This window comes from Eulemur rufifrons, chromosome 2 (assembly GCF_041146395.1).
Source record: "Eulemur rufifrons isolate Redbay chromosome 2, OSU_ERuf_1, whole genome shotgun sequence".
Lineage (NCBI taxonomy): Eukaryota > Metazoa > Chordata > Mammalia > Primates > Lemuridae > Eulemur > Eulemur rufifrons.
The window spans coordinates 85,307,975-85,330,354 of record NC_090984.1 but is presented as its reverse complement, the minus strand read 5'-3'; the positions used below and the strand labels follow the sequence as shown (position 1 = coordinate 85,330,354).

At 35.6% G+C, this 22,380-nt stretch overlaps 1 protein-coding gene and 1 pseudogene across 1 annotated transcript; both read right to left on the bottom strand.

Moving 5' to 3' along the window:
- Nucleotides 1-6,405: 6,405 nt before the first annotated feature.
- SOCS4 (suppressor of cytokine signaling 4) lies at nucleotides 6,406-22,332 on the bottom strand. The gene is made up of 2 exons (XM_069464964.1): nucleotides 22,116-22,332; nucleotides 6,406-7,926 (listed from the first exon to the last, which is right to left on the bottom strand). The coding sequence occupies exon 2, from the start codon at nucleotides 7,832-7,834 to the stop codon at nucleotides 6,512-6,514; it is 1,323 nt and encodes a 440-aa protein (XP_069321065.1). The 5' UTR covers nucleotides 7,835-7,926; nucleotides 22,116-22,332; the 3' UTR covers nucleotides 6,406-6,511.
- On the bottom strand, nucleotides 13,920-14,116 carry LOC138380959 (small nucleolar RNA U3; annotated as a pseudogene).
- Nucleotides 22,333-22,380: the final 48 nt, after the last annotated feature.

Genomic DNA, 22,380 nt, shown 5'->3' with positions numbered 1-22,380 from the left:
GCTGGGTTGGGTGCTGATTTCGGCCGGTCCCAGGAACCAGACCCCTGGGCCAAAAGTGGGGAGAGGTAAAGATCAATGCAGGAAAGGGAGGACTTTTGCAAATGGCTTGACAAATTTGTATTTGCTAAAGGAAATTGATATTTGCTGTATGTGCAGATATTTCCTGATGGAGATCTCTTTTCCCCACGCTTTGTTTTTTTTGAGAAGCTGGCCCTGACCTTTTGCGTTCAGGCTATCCTCCGGCCTCAGCCTCCAGAGTAGCTAGGACTCAAGGCCGGCTGCTGTGCCTGGCTGTCTAACTTCGTTTTTGAATAAGTATCAAGTACCTCCTGTGTCAGGCCCAGATGATTGACACATGGCCCCAGCCATCAATGAACGGAACTTTCACTATAATGACAATGTCTTGATTAATTATATGGTGTACAAAATATATACATGATTTCTATATATAAAAATATCTTCAAAGTATATAGTTAAATTTTGCTTCTTTGTGTAAGCCATTAGTGGGTCAGTGGGTGGACATTCAATTATGAACTTCTTAAAGACATCCCTGGATATGCTCCACAGCACACATAATTCTCATACTGAAAAAGGTGCAATAGAGGAACTTCAAATACCTAAACTAGGTATATGAAGGACGTATTTTTGGATAAAGGTACAAGTCTACGGAAAATTACACTACTACTGCCTTGCCCTCATTGGAGACAATGAATTATCAGTGTCTTGTGCAGCCATATTGAAGCCTGAGGCAACAGGAAGTTAGGTCTTGATTTACAATTTTTTTTTTGAGACAGAGTCTCACTCTGTTGCCCAGGCTAGAGTGCCGTGGCATCAGCCTAGCTCACAGCAACCTCAAACTCCTGGGTTCAATTGATCCTTCTGCCTCAGCCTCCCGAGTAGCTGGGACTACAGGCATGTGCCACCATGCCCGGCTAATTTTTTTCTATATGTATTTTTAGTTGTCCATATAATTTCTTCCTATTTTTAGTAGAGATGGAGGTCTCGCTCTTGCTCAGGCTGGTCTCGAACTTCTGACCTTGAGTGATCCTCCCGCCTCGGCCACCCAGAGTGCTAGGATTATAGGCGTGAGCCACCGCGCCCAGCCTTGATTTACAATTTTGATATCTTGTTCATCATAGTTTTTTGCATCAACTTTGATTTTAGAATATTGCACCAAAAACATTATCTTCCTTAATGAGTCTTTCAATAAAATTTTTTTCCCCCAGGTGGAGTGCCTTGCTCACTTTACCGAAGTCCTGGCCTTGTGTACCAGTAATGGATAGCCTCCAGTTTTTCCCTGTCTGCAACCAGCCAATAACTGAGCATGGTAGGGTTCTAGATCCAGGCCATTCCTAAACCATGTGGACTTGCCTACAGACAACCTTTGCTTGGGAACTAACTGCTCATCTAGACCTTTCCCAGAACTGCACTGCAGTCTGAAGCCGGCTCTACTCAATCCAGCCTTTCACAGGGGTCAGATTTGCAATGTGGTATGAGGACTTCCCCACCTTCTCCTGCTCTCCTCCCTGATATCCTTCATAGGTGTTTCACCCCAAATTTCTTGTACATCTAATCACACCTTGGCATTTGCTTCTGGAAGACCTAAACTGATTAACACTGAAAAGGAATGTATCATAAATTAGAACATGTGAAGGAATATAGATTTTTCAACTCCTCTTTTCAGATTCTAAGTTCAATGTGTGAGGTAAGGACATATGTTTCTAAAACAAAACACAACACCTTTGGATTTTATATATGAAGTTTTAATTAAGAACAAATGAAAACTTATTTAGATCAATTTACTTGAACTCACATCCAAGAAGAAACATTCAACTTCAGGATTAGAAATAAAAGTGGAAATAATCTACTTCTTTTGGGGTAAGGGGTAGATCACACAAGCCTGAATAAGAGTAACTTTGTGAAGTTACTAAACTCTGTATATTCAAGTATGTATCAGCTTTCTACTTGGCTTGTACAGAATTTATCCAATTCTAGCAAAGTCAGCATAATTTGAGTAAACTTCCTTGAGTTTTACACCATGGCTCTCAAGTCTGAAAACTTAGATTTGATTATAACCATGGCAAACGTGATTATCTATATTTCCTGCAAATGTAATCAACTTTAAAAATAAGTTAGGCAAACATCAATTTTACATAGATCATGATATGAAGGGTAGGAGGAAATTGCAATTGTTCATCCAATTGCAGAATCTAAACCATAAATTCAAATTGTACTGTTATTTCTACTGTTAAATCAAGCCAAGAAAGTCTATTACAGACTCAAGGAAGTGAATGTGATTCTTCAGGGTCCACGGAGGAGACATTCTGAAAACCTATTATCACATTAATACTTAACGGCTATACAGTAATTATTTTCAAGTATGCTCTAAGGGTCATCTCTTATGGAAGAATTAACAGTCAGGTGACAAATATTAACACCTACATTTTATAGGAGATGAAGGCAAAGGACGATTTAGAAAGTAAATTAAAAACAGACTTTGGCTTTATTTGAAATAGGATTCATGTGCCCTAAATCCTTTTCTATTGGGTTATATCATTAATCTACATTTCTACTTACGAGCCAATCGATATTAAAAAGTTACCTTCACTTTGTGTCCAATATCTTAATGCATTAGAATAGTATCAGTGGATTCTTGTAGCACTGCTCATTTCTGATTGTTAAAACAAAAATTGTAAAGATTTTTTCCCCAAAGTAGAAACAATAATTTGCTTGATTTAAAATCTTCTATTCATTTGGGCATTAAGTTACCTAACATTACACAGGCTATTTTACCTCTAAACATTGTTTTCCTTGTGTTATCTCCAGAAATGTCTTATAATTATGTAAGTCTACTTTCCTGTGAAATTTACTCTACCAAAATCAATATTAAGCTATTTATTGGATTCTGGTTATAGCTAAAATGATAAGAAATATTTTTAATGAAAAGTAAGGGTATATTTATAAAGAGTTGGATCTCAAGGTTTTTGTTTCATAGGAAGGAAGCTCTCTATTACATGGATCTATAAAATGATCCAAACTTCAGAGACAGGAAGCTGATAACTTGATCTATCTTCTTAATGGTTTTGACTCATGAATAAATGATAAGGGTTTATGTGTTTTTCTTATAAAAAGAAATAGAATTTGTATAATGAGTCCTATTTGCCACATTTGTTCTACTTTTTAAAGGATTTCTAATTATGACGTTCTTTATATTATTTATAATAAATAAGACAAAATTTTAACTGAAAGCCATTCTTTGACCACAGTTGGCTATTAGCTGAAATTCAGGAAAGAACACAGGTTTGATCACCAAATCAATAAATCTAGCCACAGGCTGACTAAAAGCTTCCTTTAATCTTCTTCCTATTAGGTCTTCCTAAATTAAACCATTCCCTCTATCAATTATTTAAGTGAATGGCATGGTTATATAGAAAGATCACATATGACTCTTCATACAAAAATGCTCAAGGAACCTAAAAAAAAAATTAATTCAGCATATCTCAGAAATTATAGTGTGAATCAAGATGCTGCAGGTTTAAAAAAAATGAGGAGTGGGTATGTCCTGAAAAGCTTCAAAGAAAAATAGAAAAGTCAAGTTTATTTCCTGATTAGTGCAGGCTGATTCCCAAAGCGCAGTTAAGTGTCTGGTCCAGACTAGCTATTAGCGATTAAGTAGTTCCCTTTCATTGTCAAGGCTTTTCCCTGTGGTAATGCCTAAATTCTTAATTTTAATATTTTATCTTGTTTCTTTTAGCTCCATCCTCTCTCAACAATCTCTACACATTTCCACCATGCTGAATGCTTTCTCAACTCTGGAATTTGGACTTTTCAAATGTTCCCAATGTCTAACTTAGAGTTACAAAACTCAAACAGCATTTAGATATATTTATATCTCCCACATTGTCCCCTCAAAACTTACTCTTTTAAATTATAGTCCAATAAATACATTTTTTACATTTTTATGAGTTAATTTCTGAATACTGGCTGTTCTTCCAAATATGTACTCACAAAAACAGAGAAAAGGATAACCTTTCTAAATTCCAGTCCCTTAACGTTTAAAAAAATTAATCATTACTCTTTTCTTTTCCCTTCATGGTCAACAATTCCCTCCTCAAGTCTTTAAATTTCTACTTTCCAAATTTCTTTTCATTGTAACAAATACCAAAGGAAAAATACAAATCATTTCATAGTAAATGAGTCTCTTTCCTGCTCTCATTTATTAGATTATCTACTTCAAGGCTACATAAATGGCAGTATTTTGAAAGTGTTAACAGCTGTTAAAACCTTGAAGTTGAAAAAATAAAAAAGCCAGAGAAAATATATCACAAGCAATTAGTCTGAATTATATGAAAAGCTACTTAGATCTTGACTTTCATATAAATGCTAATTTTTACGACTATAAAAGGCAACATAATTATATTTCCTTTTTGTTTATAAAACTATACTTTAACAGAATATTCATAAGCTAGTCATCTTTAGGTTTTTCTGTACTGATAAAAAGTTGCTTTTAAAAGAAAAATATTTAAAATAATTGTTTCACAGAAACAGAAAGTCTTATCAAATTCTGATAAAAAAACTATAATCATGGGTAGACTCTTACCACACTATTAATTTTCTTTCATCAAAGATGGATATTTAGGAAATGGTATATTGGTTAATAAGCTTCTCAGTGATCTACAAAAGTGCCACAATAAAGATGAGGTAGTATGAGACACTTCTACCTTTGTAAAACGTAAATATCATCTTTAGAAGAGACATTTATCCTGACATTGGTGTTGTGATATCCTGAGCCTCATCATTGTTAAGAGAGGTGCCATTTTCGTAGCTACCCCTCATTGAGACCAAGACAATCTTGAGATCACTGAGAAAAAAATTACTAGAAGATAATGGTAACAGGGATTTTCCTGATTTAATTTTGTGATAACTGCTAAAAATTTATTTTAAAGCTATTATTGAAAAATACCATCTTTGAGTTAACAGCAGAACTGTAAGATAGGGAAATGCTACTTCACATAAAAGCAATAATTAAGAAATATTTATTCTAACTTGGAAATTTATGAGTCAAATTTCTTTCAATCCAAGTAGAAGCAGTTTCCTAATACAGCTAAACTAGCATCAAGAAATCAATTACTATATTAAAAATGCTAATTTGTACAAAGGGGTAGATAGCTCATCAGAAGAAAAATTGAGCGATCTGTCTAGATTTACTATTATTCATTGACTCTTTTAAAAAAGAAGTTAGATAGGATATCACTCCATTTATCTTTACTAGTTACATTGGACTAATGTTTCTAAAAATGCTGCCCTGTTCTTGGGATAGTAAATTTAAAACATTACCCATTTTGTCCAGTACTATTCTGTATGGCATAAGCCATGTAGCTGTAAAAAGGCTTTCTCTTTTTGAAGCCACTTCTGATGATAGGAATAATTATTTAAAACTTGTAGATCAAAAAGGATATTAAGCTTCGTGAACACTGAATTCCATGTTTATTTATTCAATCTTTATTCAAGTTCAACTTAAAATAATGAAAAAAGACTTAGGTACTCTTTGGTTACCAGTGGAAATTTGTGGCTGCTTATAAATTGTGGAATTTCCCCAAAGTAGCAGCTCTGAGTTTCTATAAAAGGGCTAAATAGAAGCAATAGTTTGTAAGTTAATACAGAAAAAAACCTACAGTTGCTTTAATACTTTAGTAACTATTAGCTACTAATGGTATTATCATTATTTTTAACACTTCCAATGAGAATGGAACAAAATTTATGTTTTGAAGATGGTTTAACTCTTCCAGGTTGAGAAACAAAGACCTATTCAAGAATAACAAATAACGGCTACATTATAGAAGAATAAATGCACCACCAGAATGTTATGTTTTCTTTTGATTCTCATTGACCAGATTAATCAAATTTAGTAATCCTGCTTTATAGTTATATTTCAAATGAAAACATATCAAGTTTTGACTTTAAACCATTTTGTTACATTTAGCATCCCTATTAGTAAGTTAACAGAAGTCAATTACATTAGTATGGATAGTGAATTACAACACTCAGCTTTACTGAAGAATTTTAAAACTCAATGAAAAAGGGGATGCGGAAACTATATTTTATGTGTAGGAATACTGATGGCATATATTAACAAAATATTTTACATGTAGGAAAGGACATAAGATTATTTTTTAAAGCATGAAATACAGAATATTCAAATGTGTTGGCAATGTCTACCAAATTTCAAATATGCCAAGAGTATATATAAATTAAGGAAATGAAAAAATGTAAGTATACACTCTACATGGTAAAAACAAAAACCAAAGACCTGGTTAAAAATATCTATTAACCTCTAGTGTATAACCTTAAACAATTAGTGTATCATAAAAGAAAAACTGATCTTGAAGTAAAATTTAGGGCAGGTTTATTTTAGACTCCACTGCCTTTGTAGAAAAATTTAAAGTGGCATAATAAGAAAAATATTAAATGGAAATATGGATACAATCATTCCCACGTTCCTACTCTTATCCTAGCATTGTTGTTCTGGTGCATCAATCCTGAGTACTCTAACTTTTGATTTATAATGATATTCCTTCAGATATAATTTCATAGAAGAAGGAATTGGAAGGGCATCAATGCCATCGTAAGTTGTACAGTTACAAATAACTGTTCTGCATATATGCTGCAGGGAAAAGGGGAAAGTCCGAATTAAAGGAGTGGATAGAAGTGGTTCAAAGAACATACAGGCGCTCGGGTCCTTATAATGTTCTAGGAGCCCAGTAATATCAGGAGAATGGAAGACACAAGGATCATGTGCATCAAAGCTAAAGTTGTGATTCCACTGTTCAATTCTAGCATGAAGAGAACGACTGTAGCGTCTAAAACTAACAGAGAATAAATAGTCTTCCTGTGCTGAGTCTCGAAGTAAAAAAGTACCCTCTGGTTTTCCTTCTAGTAGAGCTTCAGCTGCATATTTATCCATAACTCCCCAGTAACATGGATTGTTATTGATCTGAAGGAGGTCTGGTACAAGACAGTGGACATAATCAATCTGCGTGTGGTACTTAGGAGGTGTTTCCAACTGCAGGATTTCATCATCTAATTCCCATTTGGGTTTGTTTCTTTTTCTGGAACTTGTGCAAAGTGTTATAATTTCATCATCTGAATCCATATCACTATCTTCTATACTGTTATTTGAAACTAGGTTCATCACAGAGCCAGGCATAGGACCTCTACAAGAAGCATGGTTGGTGGTTATGACACAGGGCTGAACATTGGTATGTGAGAAACAGTTTACATCTTCTTCCATGTTTCTTCTTTGTTTTAGCTGACCATCTCTCAATTCACTCTGAGACAAGTCTGTGCTTACCCATTCATCTGATTTGGGATTTATAGGAGCAGTGTGTCGTTTAATAAAATGCCACCTAAAGGCTAAATCTGATCGAGGTGGAAAAGGACACTTATCTAACATGAGTTCACTGATATGAATTTTTCTTTTAGATGGAAGCCCTGAAGAGTGCCGACTACTACAATTCTTTATGGGAAAACACTGCCCCACAGCATCTTGCAGCTTCTGTTTAAGAGATCGACCTAAAAATCTATGCCCACAGGAATGATCTAAGTCCAACTCGATAGATGAACAGCTGTGCTTCCTTTCTTGGCTCCTTAAAGAACCTTCAGTTTTCTCTACTGTATTTAATGTTTCAGCATCTGAACAGCTCTCACTCTTTTTTGACCAAGATAACTTCTTTCCACTCCACACATAACCGTCCCTTCTGTCAGCACTTCTACTCCGACTAGTTTTGGGCCTTACATCTACATTTTTACTATTATTTTCATTATTTTCTGCCATTTTAACAAATTATCCACAAATTCCAATGTTATAAATACTTCTTTTTCAGTTTTTCCGGCAGGAAGTTTCTTCTGGGCACTTTCTGGAGGTATCTAAGGGGGAAAAAAAAGTCATTAACCATTTGTCATCCACCTTGTATAGTTATTTTTTATATATATATATTAAGCCCCAATTAGATACAAGATGAAAAAGCATAATTAGTACATGAAAAAAATAAGAGTTTGTTAGATATGTTGGAAGGCAGTCCCAAGATATTTTGTTCCCACTTAAACTGTTTTACCATATACTAATAGTTTCATAGTGTCATAAAGAGTCTGAGTTCCTTTCCCATAACTAATTTTCAGTGTGGATCAGAAAAAGACAAGCCTCTTCTATCAACCATAATATATGCTCAACTGTGAATAATTTCTAATCTTGAAGTATATGTTATGCCCATTTCTCCTCACCACATTTTTCTTATTTCATAGCAGACCAGTGAATTCTTTGTAGGAGACAGTCACAAATCTGTGAGCTGGTGTCTGTGAACTATTACCCTATGGTTTCTTCACCTCTCTCTCCTTATTTCCTTTCCTATTGATTACAATATGAACCATTTTAAGTTGTAAAGCTGTAAGAATTTATTAAGTAAACAATCACCACCAAATAGTAGAAATGCCAACCAAGTATTCTTAATACAGTGTTGTCAATTCATTTCAATAACTGGTCCACTTCACTATCAGTTTAGGCAGTAGGCAGTTTTTAGAAAATACAAAATTGGATAAAAATTTGGCATTTTATGCACACACTCCCTTGTATTCTTTTTAATGGAGAAAAGACATATGAATTTAGTAATGTACACATGGGGAGAACCACAAACTGATTACCCCAACTCCTAATGGGGTTCAAAAATTTATATACCATCTTGAGGTTACAAAAAAAAATGAGCACTCAGAACATGGCCAAAACCAGGTTATGGTGGTAAATCAGGTTACAGTGTTAAGATGGGTTTCGGGAGAGAGAGAAGAAAGGCTTGGCTAGCAAAGTTGTTCTTGTTATGTAGATGAAACCTCTCACAGAGAATAGATGGTGAATGTTTCCTTCAGAACTTTAAAGGTGTCAGACTCTAAGTTAATTTGTCCTAGATCTGGACAAGGGAAAGCCTCAGAGGAAACCTTGTTCAACCAGTGCAGATTTTCTCTACAAATGTAAATCTCTCCCACAAGAGACTGATTTCAGGGTTACTTCTGTTTGCTGGCTTTCTCAGCAGTCATCTCAAAATATGTCAAAGAAATATCTGTTGGAGAAAAATATTTTGATTTCCTTCAGTCCCCACTTTGAAACTTTAAAAAATTTCACATATTAAAAGCCAAGTTGATAGCTTTGGAGAGATCTCTCCCTTATATTCTTGATCATTTGAAAACAAGCAGATACATTTCTATAGGACAAAGCTTTTCTACCAGTCTAAGCAGTTTTTAGAAAATATGAAATTGGATAAAAATTTGGCATTTAATACACATACTCCCTTGTATTCTTCTTTTTAATGGAAATATGGAATATATGAAGTTGGCAAGATATACTAGAATTCACAATGTAAAATACTGAGTTTCACAGAGACTAATGGTAACAATAATTGATCACAGATGGAATTTACTTAAGTATTCTTATGTGTAATAAAATTTAAGCCAGGAATTGGGGGGAGGAGGCTTATAATCACAAATGAAAGCTGAATTTTATGACTGAAAAAAAATCAGTCATACTGAACATTCTGATTAAGTTTCTGATTATGTTGGAGGAACATTAAAAATCTCAACAGTCAAGTAATGTCTACAGACACCTGAATCCATTTTCAAAGTAGTAAGATTTGAAACAAGCATCTACATTAGCAAATATGATTGGCAAGTGCTTAAAACTGTGAACTAATGGGCCAGGTACAGTGGCTTATATCTGTAATCCTAGCACTCTGGAAGGCCAAGGCGGGAGGATAACTTGAATGCAAGAGTTTAAGACTAGCCTGAGAGTGAGACCCCTGTCTCTACGAAAAATAGAAAAAATAGCTGGGTATCATGGAGTGCACCTGTAGTCCAAGCTACTCCAGAGGATGAGGCAGGAAGTTTGAGGTTGCAGTGAGCTATGATGATGCCACTGCACTCTACCCAGGGTGTCAGAGTGAGACTCAGTCTCAAAAAAATAAATAAATAAAAGGAAAACAGATATTATAAAAAAAAAAATTATGACATAATGATAAAGAGTCACCATATATAGTACTCCATTTCTAAATACTGAATAGCAGCTGGTGATTGTTCTTATTACAATTGGCCCTCCGTATCTGTGGGTTACCCATCGTGGATTGAACCAACCTCAGATAGAAAATAAACCCCACAACAATAAAAAAAAAAAAAAAACCAAATAAAATCCAATATAGTATAACAACTATTTACATAGCATTTACATTGTATTAGGTATTGTAAGTAATCTAGAAATGATTTTTTTTTTTTTTGAGACAGAGTCTTGCTATGTTGCCCAGGCTGGTCTTGAACTCCTCGGCCTAAGCAATCCTCCTGCCTCAGCCTCCCAAGTAGCTGGGATTATAGGTGCATGCCACCACGCCTGGCTTGTAGAGATGATTTAAAGTACACGGGAGGACATGCGTAGGTTATGTGCAAATATTACTCCATTTTTATATAAGGGACTTGAGCACCTGTGGATTTTGGTATCTATGGAGGTCCTGGAACCAATCACCTGAAGATATCAAGGGACAACTATATTTTGATTTATTGAGCTCACTGGTATATAATCCTTTAAAATCCTTAGGGAAAAATTATTATCTAATTTTAAAAGAAACATTATATTCAACAGTATGCTTTGGCTGTTCATAGACTAAATTCCACTGAACAAAAATAAGTAGAAGCAACAAGGTAGGCTTAAGAATATAAAGAGTCATTGATTAAGGTTTAAAATGCCTGGTGCTTTTATTTACTAAATAAATATCAAAGTAGCAGTTTATTAGATGTATGAACAATTTTACTCCACCGAGTATGAGCTCCCTAATCTTGCCTCCTTGCTACCTCTAAATTGTGGTGTTTCTTCCCTCACTTCCATATCAGAGCTAAGCTCTCTACCTCTGTTCTTGACATTTTCACCTTTGCTAGGGTCCGGCTTCAATCTCTCTCAAACTTCTTGTTACCTAAAAAAATAACTAAGTCTCCTTATAAAATCTTTCAGTGATTCTAATGCTTCCTTAGTCGTAACTGTTTCTTTCTAATTCCTAAATTTCTTAATGAGCAGTGTAACTTAATTTCCCCCCAAAATGAGAACAGCTTTTTTAGTTTATTTAATTATAAAAGAAATAATTACTTAGAAATTGTAGTTGGAAAATGGCTGGATGAAAATCTTTTTGCCCCATCCTTCTCTCAGAAGTCAGCCCAAAACAACAAGGAAAAATGAAATACCACAGACCTCATCTGCAATGAAACTAGCAGATATCTACAACCTGAGTCACAAAATAGGACAGAAGATGAATGGAGGAGGAATAACTGACTCTGCAGTGGAGAGGCAGGTGACACCAGGACCCACAGGCACTAGATGCTACAGAAAGTGTGGGTGGAGAACAAGATAGAAAATGGAGAGGTTGGCTGAAATTCTAGCTAAGAGCAGCTGGACTTTGGACACCAGACACAGCAGAGGATAGACGGGAGGCCAGGGACTAAGAACAGAATGACTAAATAAAAAGTTCCTTGCTCCTTTCTTCCATCCAGCTCTTAGAACTCCAGCAGCCATACTTTTACCTCCCTAATAGGAAAGTGAAAGATACTTTCCTGGAGAAACAGAATGGCCAAAGAGAAAAGAACCACTGATGCTGACAGCTGGGAATCCTCCAATAAAAAGCTGGACGGCCACCCAAGCACACAGTGAAGCTCACATGTCCAAAAGCCTTGCCTGCTCACTCACAAACAGCTTTCCAGGCAGTACAGTGTGCACTCTGGAATATGAATAATACTCACAGGTCATCGGACTTTTGAGGAAAGTTTCTAACATAAACGAAAGACCAAAATAGAAATTGGAGGAAATAGTAACCACAGATGGAATACAAAATAAAAATGGATTTCTTTCAGGGTAAGAGACAATATTACAACTACGAATGAGTAAGATGCTACAAAAAAGGAGGTGGAGGACAACAAGAGAATAAGAAAGTTTTACTCTTCCGTATTCAGGCATTTAAAAAAATAAGAAAGTTTAAAAAATATGATTGCTGAAATAAAATATTCAACAGAAAAGTTGGAGGGTAAGTTGAAGGAGTAATATAGCAAATAGGAAAAAAGGGTTAACTAGACAGAAAAAAATTAGAGGGTCAATACAAGCATTTTGTAGAAAACAAGAAAATGAAGGGGAGATATTATCAAAGAAACTATGTGAGAAAATTTCCCAGAACTAAAGGACATGAGCCTCCATATCAAAAGAGTCTACTGAACACTAAAGTATATCATTCTAAAATTTTGGAAGCCTAGAGATAAAGAGGAAGTACTAAGTCTTCCTGAAAGGAGAAAAAAGTTATAATTAAAGGATTGCAAATTGGCGGGGCTCACACCTAAAATCCCAGCACTTTGGGAAGCCAAGCGGGAAGATCGCTCAAGCCCAGCACTTCAAGACCAGCCTAATCAAGAGTGAGATCCCATCTCTACAAAAAGTAGAAAATTTAGTTGGGCATAGTGGCATGCGCCTGTACTCCCAGCTACTCGGGAGGCTAAAGCAGGAGGATCGCTTGAATCCAGGAGTTTGAGGTTGCAGTGAGCTGTATGACAACACTGTACTCCAGCCCAGGCGACAGAGTGAAACACTGTCTCAAAAAAAAAAAGACTGCAAATAGAATGGCATCTTGTTTCTCAGCAACAATAGAACCTAGAGGTTAGTTTCCTTCCTATCTTAAAGAAATAACTCCAAACTATCAATCAAATATAAGGATAAACTAAAGAAACTTTCAGATGTGCAAAGTATTGACAATTTTACTTCATACTTAATGATGTGCTCTTCTAAAATTAGGATGTAAGCTCCCAAACAAAGACATGTAACACAGAAAACAAGACATTCAATACAGGAGAGAAATGAAATGTGAATTCTGGGGAGGATGAAGAAAGGAAGTCAGATGAAGAAAGGAAGTCGAGGAGGTGGTGTATCTGGAGCTGCTGGAGAGCAGCCCATACAGCCAAGGATATAAGGCTCCAAGGTAGAAGATCTTGAGGGAAAAAAATGGAATTGATTTTTAGAAAATTCAACTGAAAGGACAAGATTACAAATGGGAAAAAAATTATGTAATAATTCAATACAGAAAAATTCAAAAATTACACAAGAAAGAAAACAAAATTGTAAAACTACCTGCTCAGCAGTGAATATTTACATGTTCATCAAAATTGTGCTATAATTGTACTAAGAAGATGGAGAGAGGAAGGAGGATAGAAGTAAATTCTTATAAATCATAAGAGGAACTCAACAGATGTCTAAAAATTGATGAATCAAGAAAGAGAAGTATGAGCATATTATTTAGAAATATGAAAGTAAATATCAGAAAAACAGAAGATTTGAAAACAGATGCCTTTGGGATGGGGTAGGAGGGGACTGCGGCATTTCTTAGCTTATCTAAGCTTTTCAGCTCAATTTAATTTTTTACCCACATGTGTGTTTATGTTTATCATTTTGATAAACATAAAAATAAGTAAAAACTATCCATAATCCCATCACACCACAATAACCATTTTAATATTCTCAATATCTCTACACACATATATGGCAAGGATGCAGTTCCACAGTGGAGTGATGTCAGGTATTAGAAACATGATTTGAGTCCAGTTTCTGATTCATACCAGCCATATGACCTTGAAACCTCTGTTCATTTACCTGTAAAATGGAGGTATTGATGCTATCTATTTCATTGGGCTGTTGGGGATTAAATGAAATAACGCATATAAAGTAGTCTGCTCAGATCCTAAGTATATTAAGTACTCGATAAATGTTAACATATACCCTCATTTAAAAAATAAACAAAAATTAGGTAATATTGTTTTGTTCAAGCACCTAACCCAGTTTTTTTTTGGTGGGGGGTGAGGGGAGGGAAACCAGTAAGACTGCACCCTCTCTCCCTTTAACTTTCCCAAAGGAAGAGAAGCTGATCAATGCCAAACAGCAGTTGCAGAGAACACCAAGAGCTGGCTTCACACTCAGGAGAGAACTCATGGTTTCTGGTGCTCTACACGTTTAGGGAAACATCTGTCGTAAGGAACTATAGAAATGATCCCTGAAAAGTCTTTACTAAGCCAGTTTTACAGAAATAGTACATATTGAAGAAATCACACAATACCTTTGTCTCTAGCCCAGTGCTAACTAAAAAGAAACAGATTTTTATGAGCAAATATAATTTTCAGGAGGAAAACTAATGTTTCAAAGTGAAAAAAGATCAGTATGCCAAATACAGCTGAAACTCAACAGACCATGAAGCTACAGAACAATCTCCCAGAGAACTTATTTCCAGCCTTCTTCCACACAAGTTTACATTCTAACAAAACAGGTTTACTTTGGCAAGGCTTACCAACTTGTATGTAATAGGTACCAATAAAGTGTCTTTGGATTTTAAGTAAATTGTTTTTATATATGCCAATAATCCTGCAGGTGTCCATAAAATAAAGTGAAAAATATTACTGCCCAAGTTGAGTTTTCCACACATTTACCTGTACTTAAAGAGTTAATACAATGAAAATCTTCTGGTTGGTCACTGTTTTATATCTATCTCAGAATTATAGCTTTACATAAAGTTCACATAGCTATTCTTTTGCTAGAGGACCGAGTTCATGCCCAAGAAGTCCCACTTTTATAAAATGTTATGTTCTGCCACATCAATATATGGTCCAGAATGTCATCTAATGTTGTAGTCTTCAAGGTAGAAAGAAAATTTAACTTCTATTTATATTTGTCTAGAAATTATAAAACATTAAAATTATTAATATTGACTATATGGTTGATAATGTTATCCTCACTCACTGTCAGATGGTCACTTGCTAATGGTGTGCTTGTTCCTGAGGGCAGAGTGGGAGTTCCAAAAAGCTGAAGAGATATGGCAGTCCTCTCTATTTCTTTATAGACTTTCAGTATACTGAAATTGTTTGCACATTACTGGAATGGGTTTGTGGATTGTATTATTTTAAACAAGAGAATAATTACAACATTTTTTTCTATTTTATTTTTATTTTTTTGAGACAGAGTCTCACTCTGTTGCCCAGGCTAGAGTGCCGTGGCATCAGCCTAGCTCACAGTAAGCTCAGACTCCTGGGCTCAAGCAATCCTCCTGCCTCAGCGTCCCGAGTAGCTGGGACTACAGGCATGCACCACCATGCCCGGTTAACTATATTTTTAGTTGTCCATATAATTTTTCTATTTTTATTAGAGATGGGGGTCTCAATCATGCTCAGGCTGGTCTTGAACTCCTGAGCTCAAAGGATCCACCTGCCTCGGCCTCCCAGAGTGCTAGGATTATAGGCGCGAGCCACTGCATCTGGCCTATTACAATATTTTGTAATGAGATATGACCATGGAAATTTTGTAACTAGCAAACACAGGTTTGCTAGTTATCTCAAGACGAAGTAGTTAGATAACAAATGGCTCTCAGAAGCTACTTAGCAAGTAGATATATTTTTAAAAAACACATGCATTTAATCCGTCACTTCATGGCATAGGTAACAGCTTAACAATTATTGAGAAAGTAACTGCTTCAAAAAACCTTATGCTATGGAGAGGTCTTATTAGAAAAAAGATATTCAGAATTTCCTTCACCATTATTTGATTTTTCTACAAAAAAGTAATAAAAAGGAACCATGTATATAAACGCTCACATCTTTACACTTAAACACATGGAAACAGAATCTTCTAATCTCTTCCAGAAGATTAGAATGAAGATTAAACCAAATGGGAACTTGCCTTCTTTTTTTTTTTTTGAGATAGAGTCTCGCTCTGTTGCCCAGGCTAGAGTGCCGTGGCATCAGCCTAGCTCACAGCAACCTCAAACTCCTGGGCTCAAGCAATCCTACTGCCTCAGCCTCTCGAGTAGCTGGGACTACAGGCATGTGCCACCATGCCCGGCTAATTTATATATATATATATATATATTTTTTTTTAGTTGTCCAGCTAATTTCTTTCTATTTTTTTAGTAGAGACGGGGTCTCGCTCTTGCTCAGGCTGGGCTCAAACGATCCTCCCACCTCAGCCTCCCAGAGTGCTAGGATTACAGGCATGAGCCACCACGCCCAGCCGGAACTTGCCTTCTTGAAAACACTTTTATTTTTAAGAAAATAAAAAATTTAAAGCATATTGCTCAATAAAAAGAACTATTAATTTTTAGTGAAAACAAAATTATTTGTATTATTACAAGACTACAGATGAATTTTTTAAAAAGGTGCTTTGGTGTCCTGACTATACATGAAAAATCTAAATGTAAAAAAAAAGTGTAGCGTTCTGAATCTGCATGAGTTGTTCCAGATAGCCTATCATTAATTCTTGGAATTTTATGCAAACTTTGTATAAATGAAGTAGAAGAGGAGATACAAAATGATAAGGTGGATTTATCACCAATATATGTGATACAGAAACCAAAGATGATAGTCTGAAAGACACTGACAAATCAAAGATCTTTGATGGGAGCTGAAGAGAAGCTTTTTCTTTCTTTCTTTTTTTTTTTTTTAAGAAAGTGAAAGAATCATTTGGGAGAAGGCTGCTGTGGCTCTTGATTCAATAATTAATTTTTTATGAAGGCAGCTATGTTACACTGCCCTGGGGAGTACACAGTGACATCTTTTTTTTAAAAATCATTATTTCTTAATGAGCAAAAGGCAAATGTCTAAAAAGCAAGTTTACATAAAAGTCTTTTCAAGAAGGCAAGTTCCCAGATTCTGTTACTATTTGCTCCCAGATTCTACCATCAATGCAATGATAGCAATAACACAATGAATGCGCATTGTGTTGATTTTCACTAGCAAAAAATTTAAATAATATTTAGCTATATTAAATAAGGCAGGGAAGGTGACTTTAATCCAAGATTTCTAAAGAAAATAATTAAAACCTAAGAATTAAAGGATTAAAAGCTTCATTTATCTAGAAAACTCATTAGTATTCTCTATGATGTTGGGTAACAGAGCATTATTGTATTAATTAATTATTCATTGAAGTACTTATGTCTACAATGCTGATGTATATCTAAGACCACAATTAATGTAACTACTACATTGAAATAAATTTGATCCTTTAAAGAATAATTCAATATACTACACAAAGAATTCACAAATAAATTATTATTCTGGTAGTAATTCAGCCCTGGGACTTTCCCTACTAAAGCCATGATTTCAAAGTTTACCTGTCATCATGTGCCCAAAAACTCCTTGAAAGTATTTTGGTCATAGTCTGTGATATTTGAGTTGGAGTCTGTAGAAACATTTAGACTACACAAATGGAATTTACTGGATAGCAGACAACATATGAACTCCTTGGAATGTTAAGGAAAAAAATGTGAAAACCAGTTTGTTCATATGGACAACCTCTGGGGAAAAAAAAAGTTTTTCTCATTACAAAAGTAATACAGGTTCACTTTCCAATAAATATTTTAAAGTATCTCCTTTTTTCATGCCACTGAGACAGGGCTCATGGAACTTAATGGTAATTAAAAAAAAAAAAAAAGGAATCATTGATTTTAGTACCACTACACCCTCCTTTCTCCTCACTTTTCTACCTTCCTAATGATAGTTTGCTTATGCCAGCATTCCCAAATCTGTACTCTTGTGGACATTAGTTATAAAAGACATTAATATATATTCTGAAGAAAAAGGGGCTCTCTTGTCAAGTAAGTTTCAAAACACTTCTCCTCTGGATGAATATGAAGCACACTTGGCAAAAGGTTCCAGGAGGTCCTTCAGTAAAGAAATTCACTTAAGCCACAGCTCCCCATATTTATTATAACTCACCACAAATCATTTTTGTGGAAGAAATTTTGGAGAAACATTAATGGACTAATATTAAAATGAGTGTGTATTCTCTGAGCTTATTAGCTAAAGAAAAGGAGAAATGTCTAGGAATCTATCATTGAAGAAGGCTAATTTAGAGCGAAGAATCAGCAGGAAACTAAGAGCTGGCAGTACATGCACTTCTAAAAGTAGCAGGAAGATTAACAGAATTTAAGAAACCAGAATATTTAAGATACACTTCTGAAACACTTTGTGGAATAAATCAGATTGAACAGATTTATTTTTTTCCTTCCAATTTGTAATTTTTTAATTATAAAAACAATATATGCTCATTAAATTGATATATGGATCATTTAGATTCTTTTAAAAAGGATCATTCCTCCTTTTAAAAAGGAGGAAAAAACTGTAATTTCATTGCTTAGAGGCAAGCAATTTTGACACTTTGGTCTATTTCCTTGAAGTCATTTTTCCTATAATGACCAATGTAGCCTAAAAAGAAAATTTTAAAGATTTAACGATCCATAAAAAATTAACAACCTACACTGTTTTCCATTATATCATATTTAAAAATAAGTATGGTGCAGATGAAATAGCATGACCTGCTAAACTGTCAAACGTGGGCTAAAATTCAGAGTTTGCCACTCATTAGGTATGTTACCTGCTTTTTAAAATCTCATTTGGCTTCAGTTTTCCCCCTGTAAAATCTGGATAATGCCAGCTACCTCGTGGCTTTACTACCGGATTAAAATGTATGACAACAACATATATTGAGTTTAATGAAAATAAGTATTAGCTGTTTCCTAGTATTACCCAGAACTTTTCGTGAAGAAGCTGATTTCTAAAAATGAGAGGTGGGAAAGTGGCACAATTAAGAAAAAAGAGAAGATACAAAGGCTTCATATAAGACTAGAAAATCTGTGCAAAAACATACGTTGAAAATCTGAGGTCAAGGAGGCTCCAGCATTTCTGAAATATCATAAAGTATATTATTCCTGATATTAAATGTTATTTAAAAAAGTTTTAAAGTTTTAAATTCTTTACAAAAATATTATGGGTATAAGTAACCAAAAATTTTTTTTTTTTTTTTTTTTGAGACAGAGTCTCACTCTGTTGCCCAGGCTAGAGTGAGTGCCATGGCGTCAGCCTAGCTCACAGCAACCTCAAACTCCTGGGCTCAAGCGATCCTCCTGTCTCAGCCTCCCGAGTAGCTGGGACTACAGGCATACACCACCATGCCCGGCTAATTTTTTCTATATATATATATTTTTTTACCTGTCCATATAATTTCTTTCTATTTTTAGTAGAGACGGGGTCTTGCTCTTGCTCAGGCTGGTCTCGAACTCCTGACCTTGAGCGATCCACCTGCCTTGGCCTCCCAGAGTGCTAGGATTACAGGCGTGAGCCACCGCGCCCGGCCAGTAACCAAAATTTTAATGACAAAATATTTGTAGTTTCTTGCAAGCCAACTTATAATGTGCAAGGTTTTAAAAAAACAAAACAAAACAACTAATTATAGATTATTCTTTTCACTGCTTTGTAACAATTACATAAGGTTGTGTAACAAGTTTCACCTACAGACCAGTAAAAGGTGACTCTAGACTTAAATAAAATTGCTTTTATGCTGTGATGAGTTTTACTAAATTCTAAGTTTTGTGGCAACAGCTATGATTCAGAGAGGCAGTGTGGTAGACTACGCTGGATTAGGCACAAGACCTGGCTTCCATTCCTAGCTCTGACATTTATTGCTAGGTGTGTCTTTAGATAAATCACAATCTTCCTGAGTCTTAGTTTTTTCCATCTATAAAACATTGATTATCTCTGTCTTGCTGTGGTAAGGATCCAGTGTCACTGTAACACAAAAATCAAATACTGGCTCTTTAGCCCAGGGGAACTGGGTGGCAGGCAGTCTAGGTAGGAGAGGGACTTTTACTGTTCCTTTTATGCCATATGAAGTTTATACACAGGAAAGTATTATTTAACCCTGAAAATAAACAGGCTAGTAAGTTTCAGGACACAGGTAAGAGATATAAAAATCTTCAGATTTCTAAGCCTGCCTTCAATGTTATTTTTTCAATACTTTTTTCTCAGCCACACTCTCTTCTAACCTTACCTTTCACAGGATTAATGATTTTTATACCAAGTGTATATTTTACTGAAAAATCATTTTTTAAACTGCTTCCATAAGTCAATACTGGTACAGCCTCTTGGCTAAACTCTGTAAGATTATATTATATTATATAGATAGACAATAACCACCATTGGTAGAATGGTAATTTATTCATGTTTTCTCACCCAATTGCCCTTGAGACCAACACTATTTATGAGACTATGAGTGGTTTCAACAGAGCAAAGCTAACCAACTTTCACTGCAATTGAATCTGCGACCTTGGCGTCATTTTCAGTCAGTTCATTCAGCTACCCATACCTATGAGACATGCACTGTTAATGATGAATAAATCCATTTGGAAATTACTGACGCTCATATAAGTGACAGCTACATTGATTTCTTTTTAAAAAGCTACGTTATCTTTACTAAAACCAGACAATTTTGCTAATATTTAAGTTATACATGTTTCATTACTACATTATCATTTTGTACTTATTGTTTAAATGTCTATTTCCCTCAAGAAGACCATGAACTTACTGAAGACATTACAATTTGTAAGCATTCAAATGAAACAAATGAAATTGTGAAAACATATCATACTAGCAAAGGCAAGAATACATCTTTTAATATTTGAAAATTTTTGATGGATAATTAAACAAACTCCACTTTAAAGGAAACCACTAAATATCCACCCAAAGTACTCCATTAACATGAGACATTAATAACAGTTTTACACATCCATGAGTATCTCCTATGTACTCTAAAAATTTGAGAGAAGTAAACATCACCTCCATTTTAGATGAAGAATCCAGCTTTCAGGAAAGTAAAAAAACATACTCAAGGTCACACAATGTGTCAGGGTCAAAATGAAAACCTAGGGCTGTTGAACTTTAAGGCCCAAGCTCTTTCCATACATGTAAAATTTGCAAAGGAAATTTTTCTTTAACCTATGAATCAAACGGCTTGACTGGTAAGGGGAAAAAGCCAGACACAAAGGACAGATGCATGGACACCATTCATAGTTTTAAAGTCCCATGATTTTAATATTATAGATGTTATAGCTAAGGCATTTTATACGTATAATCTAATGCTGAGATTCTTCTTATGCTGGGCTCTGAACAGTACTACACTAAAATCTCATCATGATTTATTTAATACAGAGACGAATATTATCAGAGTTCATCTTGAACCCCATACTCTACTCCTCCAATGATATTCAAGTTACTTGGATAAAAAAATTATAAATCAGTCTATTAAAAAAACCATTGATCTCCAAATAAAATTAGGTCACTCAGAAAGCATCATTTCAGGGTAACTTTGCTCTTGTGGGAAATCAATAGTAGGTTTTATTTCCAAAAATCCCAAGTTCTTTTTGAACCAATCACTCTCCCTCTTCATTCATATACAAATCTCAGTGTCTAGCAAGCCTATCTGGAGCTCTGGTACTAAAAACAATGCCACCACGGTAAGAACAAGACGGTTTGTCCGTGTGCTTGCAACTTTTCACAATGAACTAGACTGACAGACAATAGGGAAATCTCCACAACGGATGAGTCTCGCTTAGGTCATAAAATAAGTCTGATTGAGGCTGAAAGGTGAGTGTCACAAAACCCCAGAAAAATTCTCAAAGATAAGTACTAACGAAAGAGTATCATTGTGAAGGTTTTCATCAGAGAATGGTCTACCAATATGGAGAACATGAAGACACAGAGAAGCATAAACTTAATGGCCAACACCTTAGCAGAGACTCTAAGGATCAAATGGAAGTATTCAACAACAGAGTTTAGTTCTAACTCTTCTTTTGGATCTAAATATGCACTTGAGTAAACTTTAGGTGGCATCTGAATAGCGAAACACAAGTTACTTTTTTCTTAAATGACATCTTGATAGAGTCGAAAACAATAAACATTAACGTACAGCCATACCTCCAGGGGCCGACAGTAATCAACTGGAACTGAAATTAAGCCTTTCCTCCTTTACCTCTACAGATATGACAAGGTGAGGGCACAAAGGATGTGAAGATTAGAGGCTCGAAAAGATCTCACTTTTTTCTTCTCCAGAGAAGATGCCCAAAGATCTGTCTCTAACCGAGCCCCAAAGATGGGCTGGATCCGTTCAGAGACACAGATACCGTTGCCTGGGAGGAGATCCTGGAAGACCCCGGCCTGCGAGGCCAGGCAGCGGCCACCCTTCCCCCACTCACCTCCCAGGACGCAGCTTAACTGGGGCTGGCCGAGTAACCGCCGCCATCACCATCGCCAACACTCTCGGTGCTCGCTGAAGTGGAGAAGGGAGGCCCAGCCATTCCTGCACCTCGTGTGGGTCCTACAAGGCGGATGCTTTTCTGCAACTCCCACCCTCCCCTCGGCGCTCCGTCCTCATCCCAGTCGTCGCGGTCATAGCCTCCGCCTGCTTCCCAGGCGCCACCACCACTTCCGTGTTCAGCTCCCTCCCTTCCTCCCTCCCTC

What these genes read in the sequence shown, in the direction of transcription:
- SOCS4 (XM_069464964.1), bottom strand. Translation starts at nt 7,834, where the DNA reads ATGGCAGAAAATAATGAAAATAATAGTAAAAATGTAGATGTAAGGCCC.